Source organism: Spinacia oleracea, chromosome 2 (assembly GCF_020520425.1).
Source record: "Spinacia oleracea cultivar Varoflay chromosome 2, BTI_SOV_V1, whole genome shotgun sequence".
NCBI classification, from domain to species: domain Eukaryota; kingdom Viridiplantae; phylum Streptophyta; class Magnoliopsida; order Caryophyllales; family Amaranthaceae; genus Spinacia; species Spinacia oleracea.
This window is the reverse complement of record NC_079488.1, coordinates 31,915,799-31,926,214: the sequence shown is the minus strand read 5'-3', so window position 1 is coordinate 31,926,214 and position 10,416 is coordinate 31,915,799. Positions and strand designations below refer to the sequence as shown.

The window sequence follows — 10,416 nt, the reverse complement described above, 5'->3', positions numbered from 1 at the left end:
TTATTGTGGATTTTGTCTATCCCATAATCGTTTTTCTAGACGGTCTCGAAACTTAGCCATTCGACGAAGTTCACTTTGACTAACACTAGGAGTCACTAGTTCTTCAGATTCATTGGGTGTGGTTTCATCATCTTCAAGTTCGACATTTTCATCCGCATAATGTATAAACAAGGGATCTCCATCCTTGCACATTTTTATGAAATTGTGAGTAACACAGCAGGACAAAACTATGTACTTTTGTCTTTTCAAATCATACGGAGGCATATCTCTGAGAATGGGGAATCTAGCTTTCAACACTCCAAAACATCTTTCAATCACATTGCGCAGTGAAGAATGTGTATAATTAAATATCTCTTCTGGGCCTTGTGGTTTCGTTGCTCCCCTATAGTCACGCAAATGATATCGTTCTTCACGATACGGTGAAAGAAATCCGGGCATATTTGTGTATCCTGAGTCAATAAGGTAATATTTTCTCACAGGAGGCATAGTAAACTTAGTCTGTTCTATATTTGTAATCGTTTCCCAAAAAATTCTTGAATCATTTGCCGTTCCCTCCCATCCAGCCATCACAAATGTGAATTTCATGTCAAATGAGCAAGCACACATTACGTTCATTGTAGGCTCAATTTTTTTTCCACGATATGGAATTTGTTGTTCTAGTGGCACACGTGCTGATACATGAGTTCCATCAATTGCTCCTATGCAATTCTATATAAAAGTATTAAAATGAAAAACTTAACACATTTATGCATTTAATAAATTTAGATAATATTTTAAAGGAATAAATAAAGATTAAAAAAAATTACCTTGAATATAGGATAATATCTTGGATTATTTTTAATCTCTGGAGGAGTATCTTCAAATGATGGAGCAATAATCAAATGCTTCGATAAAGAACATATGGCATACAAGACCCTCCGAAAATGATGATGAACGGTGTCTAAGGAATGTTGAAATCTATCAGCTACAAGTCTTTGCCTTGAATTATGAGAAATAATAAGTAGAAACATTGCACCTTGTTCCAAAACAGATATGAATTTAGAGTCTTTCAACTTCTCCCTTTTCTTTAACTCTTCACACAAGCTAATAAATATTTGTGGAGTCATACGAAGTAACTCGAAACAAGTCATTGGATGTCCATTAAGAAGCTCTAGAACATATTGGTGATCTGTTAACTTTGAAATTCTTTGAGGACGGGGTTTCTTTTTAAGAAACCCATTGTTTTCCAAGTTAATATAGATTGTCATTAACTGTTGAAAGTCCTCCTCATCCGAATCTGATAAAAGTACTTCAATATCCAAATCCATATACATCTGCAACTTTACAAGCAAAACATATAAGTGAAGTTCTTAGAATCACCTCGTACCAAAAAAAAAATTAGTGAAAGTTGTAATTATCATTATTCAGATCTTATCCAATGTAAAAATAAGTAACATCAATTCAACCATGAGTTCATTATTAATAAGGTTTGCACTTAACAGACACCATATAAAAATAGAGTTTAAATAACAAGACAAACATACTAGAATTAGTTGTCATTTCTAAAGAGAACACGCTTAAATGTTAAGCACAAAATCTATTTTCCTATCATCGGGGAATCGAAGGAACATTTTCCTCCATAATGGATCATCATGTATGAGTTTAGTTGCCTTTGCAAATGAAGCTCCATCAATTCCCTTGAGAGCACTCAATGAATCAATGCATTCCATGAGAAAATCATCCTCCTCTTTCGATTGTTGCCCACCTTCATTACTAACATTATATTTTTTCTCAAGAAGTTCAAGTTTTTTCTTAGAATTTTCACTCATTGCAACTAATGCATCTGCCATTGCCGTATTAACTTTCGCCCTTAATGTTTTTGGATTGATACTAGTCTTGACTTTCTTGGTTTTTGGACCCTCTTCACATTGTTTTTCTACATCACACTAGTAGAAAAACATTCATTTGAGGCGTCACTTTTATATTCATTAGCGGCGTTTTAGGCGTAGCAGCAAATAGAGTGGCAGCAAATGAATGGTATTGATTTGCGGCGTTAAAAAACGCCTCAAATTAATCATTCATTTGCGGCGTAATGCAGAAAAAACGCCTCAAATGAATAGTATTGTATTGCGGCGTTTCTACCTAAACGCCTCAAACTTTGGTAAAATTGCGGGAGTTTAAACGCCGCAAATAATGTGTAACTTTTTTTGATAAATAAATATATTATTTTTATATTCAACAATCCCAAAAATATAGAACCTGTACTCACGCCACATTTATACAACGTCCAAAAGTGTCATCAACCACCAATAACTTCCAAGAAACTTTGATTTTTACATATAAGTTAAACATCATATGTTTACAAAACTAAACCACCTAATAGTTTCAAGTCTATAATAACTATATCTTTTACACTTCATACGTTACAAAATTGCACCAAAAATATAATAAGGCAATTATATATGATTTTAATAGCATGAAACATCCACAAAAAGAAATCGATGAAGCGTTAATTACACACAATGTTCGGTGAAGTATGATGCCCATTTGTCTCGTATTTCATCAAATTTCTCATCGGTGAAAGGATCTCCACTCAGTGATGTGCAAACCTAACAAAATAATATATATCATAAAATTAGTTATCTTCGGTTAGATGATCTAAAAAGTTGTTGTCTCCTAGGTCCTCGAACCATGGCTAAGCATGGAAGGGCGAAACCCTTAGAATCAAGAACCTTGACAACATGACAACAACATTATTCATGACAATAAAGCAACCAAAAATCGTGTGTCTTTCCATCAATAAAACTTAGTCCACTTAAACAATAAAGGTCATATTTTGACTGTTATAGTCATATTCATGACAATAAATGTCATACCCGCGAACTTAGATTGGTACTCTAAACCCTTTAAATGTTTAATATACTTAGTATTAGGTTACTTAGACTCATTCTCATCTACTTTGGTTAAGTTATGTGCGTTTAAGGCTTTATTGATCATTATAGGTCATATTTTGACTATTATAGTCGTTTTTGCTCCCAACTCTAACCCGTGAACTTAGATTGGTATTCTAAACCCTTTAAATGTTTAATATACTTAGTATTAGGTTACTTAGACTCATTCTCGTCTACTTTGGTCAAGTTATGCGCGTTTAAGGCTTTATTGATCATTATAGGTCATATTTTGACTGTTATAGTCGTTTTTGCTCCCAACTCAAACCCGTGAAGTTAGATTGGTATTATAAACCCTTTAAATGTTTAATATACTTAGTATTAGGTTACTTAGACTCATTCTCATCTACTTTGGTCAAGTTATGCGCGTTAAAGGCTTTATTGATCATTATAGGTCATATTTAACTGTTATAGTCGTTTTTGCTCCCAACTCTAACCCGTGAACTTAGATTGGTATTCTAAACCCTTTAAATGTTTAATATACTTAGTATTAGGTTACTTAGACTCATTCTCATCTACTTTGGTCAAGTTATGCGTGTTTAAGGCTTTAATGATCATTATAGGTCATATTTTGACTATTATAGTCGTTTTTGCTCCCAACTCTAACCCGCGAACTTAGATTGGTATTCTAAACCCTTTAAATGTTTAATATACTTAGTATTAGGTTACTTAGACTCATTCTCATCTACTTTGGTCAAGTTATGCGCGTTTAAGGCTTTATTGATCATTATAGGTCATATTTTGACTGTTATAGTCATTTTTGCTCCCAACTCTAACCCGTGAAGTTAGATTGGTATTCTAAACCCTTTAAATGTTTAATATACTTAGTATTAGGTTACTTAGACTCATTCTCATCTACTTTGGTCAAGTTATGCGCGTTTAAGGCTTTATTGATCATTATAGGTCATATTTTGAGTGTTATAGTCGTTTTTGCTCCCAACTCTAACCCGTGAACTTAGATTGGTATTCTAAACCCTTTCAATTTTTAATATACTTAGTATTAGGTTACCTCCACACTGCAACGCTGGTCAACTTTGACCAAAATCTCAAAAAAGTCAATCCTGGTCAACTTTGACCAGAACTAACATGCAATAGAATTGCTGCGTGTGTTATGTTGTGTGTGTGTTCTACTGTCTGTGTTACCTGTGTTGTGTGTTTGTGTGTGTTGTGTGTATTTCAGGTGTGTGTGTTCTGATGTGCTGTGTCAGATAAACGTACAGATAGCTGAAAACAAAAACAGAAGCTTGCATCTGATCACAACTAAAAGTCTAAAACTAATCAGAACTGAAAGTCTAATTAGAACAAAGCTTGAACTGATCAGAACTGAAAGTCTGAAACTGATCAGAACTGAAAGTCTGATCAGAACAAAGCTTGAACTGATCAGAATTGAAAGTCTGAAACTGGTCAGAATTGAAAGTCTGATCAGAACAAAGCTTGTGTTTTGTTTCTTTCAACTGCGCCAATATGAATATTCTCCCAGGAAACTGTCATTCCTTCTTATCTTTAACATTTGAGATTTAAATTTTCTGTTTCATGCTTAAACAGACAACTATTTTTAATTTTATGCAAGACCTGTTATCTTAGGTTCATTGGAAATCAAAGAATTATTGATGCATATAATGTGAACTCCAGTATATGACAATACTAACCATAACCATGTACTTTTGTGTGGTGTTAAGAAATTAGTAAACAGATACAAACTGTAAACCATGTACTTCTGTGTGGTGCTTGTTAAATCAAAATATCAAATTCAAAGAGCTCGATCAGTTCGCATGGTTAAGCAATATAATAAGGCACTCGGGTATTATTAGCAGTCTATGGTCAATTCTTGGATAAGAATATGAAATATCTCCTTGAAGTCCAGAAGTAATACTAACATACTATAATTGTAGTTGTAGCATTAGCTTCAGCCCATTACCAGAACTGAGCATACGTTATATCCCAATGATTACTAGTTTACTACACTACATAATTATGAAATACAATCTCCAGAAAGTTACCTCTCCCGTAAAATATACAGGACGCCCTTCTTTTGCTGCTTTGATTGCGTCAAACTTGCTTCCGTTGGCCTCCCTTATTCTTTGAGCAGCCCACTGAGATGGAACACCCTGCAGAATCGAAAACATTAATCATGATTATCATGAAATCTTTGCTAGACATGCAGAAGCAAGCATTTATGCTCCAATGTATGCATGCGGGCGGCTTGTTTTTATTATTTTAAAAAAAATCTATACTGATAGAGACTAAACTTACTTGGCAGTAAATCACCTCATGAAGTATCGCATATAGTGGGTTCGTGTTGAAACCCCCCCAATTATCAAACTGCCATCCATGAAAGTTTCAAGCAAATAATTGTCATACCAAGTAAATAATAGAGTCATTGTACTTGAATTACAACCTTACAGGTATTGGTTGTACTTACTGCATTCAGAAAGTAATAACTGAGTTGCTTTTGTGCACCTGGAGTTATAACAGGATCCCAGGCTCTCTTAAGCCTGTGAAAAACAGAGGAATTAAGGGAACGAACAAAGAAAAGAAGAAATTGGGAAGACTAAAGAATTACGGTATATAATTAGGGTCATTAATTTTTATGACTAAATAGTGACAAGGAGCTCAACAATTAGTATGCAAACTACACAGGCAGAGATCTCAAAATAGAATAAAAAGATGACATGAATCCTAAATACCTAGGATCAAAAGAATAGAAAACACACACGAACATTCTTTTGTTTACTCTATAAATACACTTCTTTCCACTAGACTGTGAAAAGTTGGATCAAGCATGGAAAGGTTATGAGGAACAAATACTAGTTAAAACTTAGTTAAGATAAACAATACATGGAACATTGCAAAATATACAGCGTCTGTACTCGCAAACTATGCATGAAATCATGCAAAACAATCAAGAGACAAGTACCTAAGTCAATTTACACCTGACCCAAGATAGTCCAAGGCCCAGCTTCTGGAACAATGCTCTCTCTAATGAATTCAGCATTGTTCACAATGTTGTCTGCACGAAATTTTTTCAAATATTCAGCCAGATCTTTTGCAGATTTCATTTGCCGCGTAGAAGATGTGTTCAGGGGAGTTGACAAGCCTATTCCACACTGTATAAAAACTGCATCAGGTAACTCCAATAGGAAGCCAAGAACCATAACCTAATCCTAATAACAGTATTTGCAAATGAAGCTTCCTAAAAGTGAGCATACTTCAAGAAAAAAGTAGCATTGCAATTTTGCAATTAACCCCCTTAAAATCTCAACTAACACAATTTCTATTTAATTAACCAACAGTCAAAAAAAATAAACCTAGTTGTATCATAATAGATGATCATAACACAAAATAGTTTCCATTTCAGAAACTAATGGGTCTAAATGAAGCAAAATGTTCACGAAGCAAAACTAATAGGTATAACTGTGATAAAATGGTGAAGAAAAATGTTCATGTGAAGTAACTCTTAAACATGTCAAGTTTAACATTTCATGGGGTTTATCCGCTAATCAGAATGATCCATGTATCACATTCCATCATAATTTGCCAAAATGAAAGCTTAGTGTGATTATACATAATGATAATATAAACAAGTGAACAAGTCAGAATAATAGCCAGAAATAACTATCTTACTTGAAGTGTTTGATGCACCAACTTCATCAACTGACAAGCAGCAAGGGACACTATACACCCTCTGACGAAAAAAGCAAATTGACAGCACAATCATTGTATGTGTTATTTATGAACTTAGGTCCTTTGCTGCTAAACTCCTGAGAGCTAATTGTTAGTACGTAATTCCAGCAGATGAGCACAAAGATATAAGACAGGTTGAATGAGACTTACTTCTGGAACAGTAAAGTCACATCGTAGAATCAACTGTCTAGCATTTGCCAGCATTTCTCTCTTTAATCTTTCATCATTCTTATCAGATTCAGAAATGAACATAACCTCCTTTAAAACAGTCTCAAATTCAGAAGAAAAGTTCATGATCTTCTGAAAATCAACTAACTTTGAAGCATCATCATCTGGATTCATAGAAACTGTATTATTTTCTGAGGCACTTCTTTTGATCCATTGCAGATAATTGAAACAAGTCAAGTGTTTTTGAAAGAAGCAATTGAAGCAGATAGAATGCGCAACATGACTTTCAAAAGGAAGAATACACATTCAGAAACAGATTGGTCTAGCACTAATGAAAACAGGCTGATTCTAAAAGGTTTATCTGATGATAATGCAGATGTACTTATTGTTGATGGGGCATGGAAAAACTTAAAGAAGAAAGGCAGTATGATTGCTGCAGTAGGATGGGGTATAGAAGTAAATGGAAGAATTGTGTGTGCAGATGGTCAGAGAGTACAAGCAGTAAATGCTGGACAATCTAAAATGAAGGCAATTTTGGCTGGTATGCAGAAAGCTGTATCTCTTCAAGTTCGATGTTTAACAATTCTCACTGATTGGTACAACAGTATTAAAGCATTAAGGGAGTTTCCTGAATGTAGATTAGAACTGGTTTCAATTTGCAGTGAGATTAGAATGATAGCTGATAGTTTTGAACACTGCTCCATTGTCAAATGTAGTAGAAATAGAGTTAAGTTTGCCCATGATCTGGCTCAAAAAGCTAGAAAATATGGGTGATTCTTCCTTTGTGTGCTTGTATCTTCTACCAAAAAAAAACAGAGCAGCCTTCTCCTGGCAAAGACCAGTTAATAGACAACACCTGAATCAGTTTAAAGCCAATAAAACCTAGGGTCATATTAGCTCTCCTCAGAGCTAGTCTCATATATCAGGCCATTATCCAGCTGATATAAACCAGTTTAAAGCTAATAAAACCCTGTAAACAGTAGTCAAAGTGTACTGGCGTTATATACAACACCCATGAATAACCTAGGAGCATAAAGGCAAAGGGGGCATGCTGTCACAAATCACAAATAATAAAGCTCTAAATTATTCTGGGACTTGTCCGCAGTAAAGCTTAGCCTACATTAGAACTAATGAGAGGAGGTAGGTGAAGCTTTTGGATGCTATTAAAGGGGAAATCCATAGTTTGGGAGTCATCTAAGTAGGACATGGAAAGTAATAAGTTAGAGACAGAAGTACAACACAGCACCATGCAACCAATTGGTAATTGTATCTTGCCAAAGACCACCCAAGAAAGACGTTCCTAGCTGAAACATAGTAGATAAATAATACGAAAAGAAGTGTAAAAGTTATCTAAATCTATACCAGCAATAACTTGTGCATAACAGCAGATGCTACAACTTAGAACAACAACAACATCAACAACAGATTGTGCATAGCAGCAACAACATCTCATAATAACAGCATAGTATAACAACAACAACAACAGATAGCAACAACACAGTATAGTAGAAGCAACAATACATCAGACATCAACATCACAATACATCAGAAGCAACAAATGCCAATCTATTTCAGGAGTTGTTTAATTTCTTCAAATCTCTACAATATGCTGCTCAAAACTAAACCAGAAAAGCTGGTAATTGAGTTCTTTTGTCCTACAGTGAGCTAGTATGATACTCCTACGTATGCAATCAAAATTTAGCAACCTCCAACAATAAATAAAGATAGGTTCTAATAAACTTCTTCCACAATAAGACTTCTAGCTAAAGAGCAGACTCAACTATCTGAACTGCGACCTACTTTACACAGAGAGATGAGGGACACACCCTTTGTCGCCTTCTGAAAATTGATTAGTCAGGTGTGTTTCTGGGCTAAGATTCAACGAAGTAGCAAGACTTATCACCTACCACAAGACACTTTTTCCCCTTCCTGGTAAAGATACTAAAAATTTAAGCACCGCCAAGATACATTTATAAAACAAGGGGATTGAAACCTCAGATTTAAGCTAAGTGTATTACTCTATACTCTTGTATTGCCGACGTCTAGTTCCAAAGAGCAACAATGAACAATATAACCGTGTAATATAACTCATATGTTCCTCAACAATAACAATCAAACAACAGTGTCCAACACTACCACTACAATATCAAAACTTAATATACTACAGTATGTACATACATTCTTTAGACTTTATATCACCATAATCAGTAGTCGTACAAGAAAAAGTTGTATAAGTCCAAATTTTCTCAATCATTTGATTGTTTAATTTTAATCACCTAAAGTAGAACTAAGTACTTGCTAAATCACCATAATTTAGTGTATTGAAAAGATCCAACAGCAAGAGATAATGAAAGTTGAAACAAAATAACGATACCATAACAACTCACTCAAGTTAATTATCAGAACAACAAAAATTAATAACTTCAATTTAAAAATTCACCTTCTGAATTATATTATAGCACTTGATGTTGCAACAACCTCCCTGATTTCTGCACTCATTTCAAACCAAACCCAGAAAATATAAATAGACAATTAAAGTAAAACTCATGTTTTAGCAAGTAAAAGTATGTCTTATTGGAATAAAACTCGTGTTTCTATCAAATTTGAGGTCCTCTTTCTTCCAAGCACCTGACCTAAAAATCAAATTTTCATAATAAATTAGACACACGAAATTACCTGACCTCAAATTCGAAGGATTTTTAAGGTTTTTAAGCGAAAATTTGAAATTGATAATTAGGGTTTTACAGCTTCAGCGGGAGAGAGGAGAGGGGAGAGCAAGAGAGAAATAATTCGATAATTCAAACATATTCATGTAAAATTGAGAGACTGAAACAAGGGGAATATAGTAATTGAACGGAAAAAATGGCGAGGAGGAGAGACGAGTGGAAGCATAATTTACCTTTAGTAAGAACGGCGACGGTGGATATGAGTTCGAAGGCCAGAGAATGACGGTGGAGATGAATCTCAAGCTTCATTTTTCCGGCGAGACTCGCTGGTGAAGAAAGAATTCAAAGTCAGACCCAGTTTAGGGAGGAGGTTTTATGAAATAACGAGAACCTAAACAAAGAATTATGCGCGGGGTGAAATTTTGTTCCTGCATTGGAAGCTAGAACACTGCAGCGTTATACATGAAGACGCCGCTAACTAAAAATTAACACCGATTTGAGGCGTTATAATTAAAACTAACGCCGCCAATGAATGCTCCTTCACCTGATTCCTCCATTTTATCATTTAGTTAGAGGCGTTTTTAAATTAACGCCACTAACGCATAGCAGCAAATAAATATTTTTCTACTAGTGTCACCCACTTCTGCATCTGTGTCATCTTCATCCTCACTTTCAGAAGGGATTTTTGTAGAAGGGTGTGAACAAGCACCGGTAGCTGTTGTATCACCAAAAATTGTACATAATTTATCAAATTGCTTACATCCTTTCTTTCTAAAAGTTTTTGCAGACTTATGTTTCTGCAAAAATAAAAACAAATAAAAAACAAGTAGAGGTAGATTAGTTATAAGAATGCCCCCTACACAAAAACATAAGAGTTGTAATGAACTTTTGACAATCGAGTACCTTATACAACTTTTCCCATACAGCATCCTCAGCAGAAAGTTGATAAGTCACGGCATTGTATCCAATCC

At 34.7% G+C, this 10,416-nt stretch overlaps 1 protein-coding gene and 1 long non-coding RNA gene across 2 annotated transcripts; both read right to left on the bottom strand.

Moving 5' to 3' along the window:
* Positions 1 to 1,829, bottom strand: LOC110795418 (protein ALP1-like). The gene is made up of 3 exons (XM_056835805.1): positions 1,572 to 1,829; positions 807 to 1,313; positions 1 to 708 (listed from the first exon to the last, which is right to left on the bottom strand). The coding sequence occupies exons 1-3, from the start codon at positions 1,827 to 1,829 to the stop codon at positions 1 to 3; spliced, it is 1,473 nt and encodes a 490-aa protein (XP_056691783.1).
* A 545-nt stretch (positions 1,830 to 2,374) lies between these two features.
* Positions 2,375 to 5,943, bottom strand: LOC130466867 (uncharacterized). Its single transcript, XR_008927009.1, has 5 exons — positions 5,845 to 5,943; positions 5,350 to 5,422; positions 5,181 to 5,249; positions 4,928 to 5,035; positions 2,375 to 2,588 (listed from the first exon to the last, which is right to left on the bottom strand). It is a non-coding gene; the product is annotated as an uncharacterized lncRNA (long non-coding RNA).
* Positions 5,944 to 10,416: the final 4,473 nt, after the last annotated feature.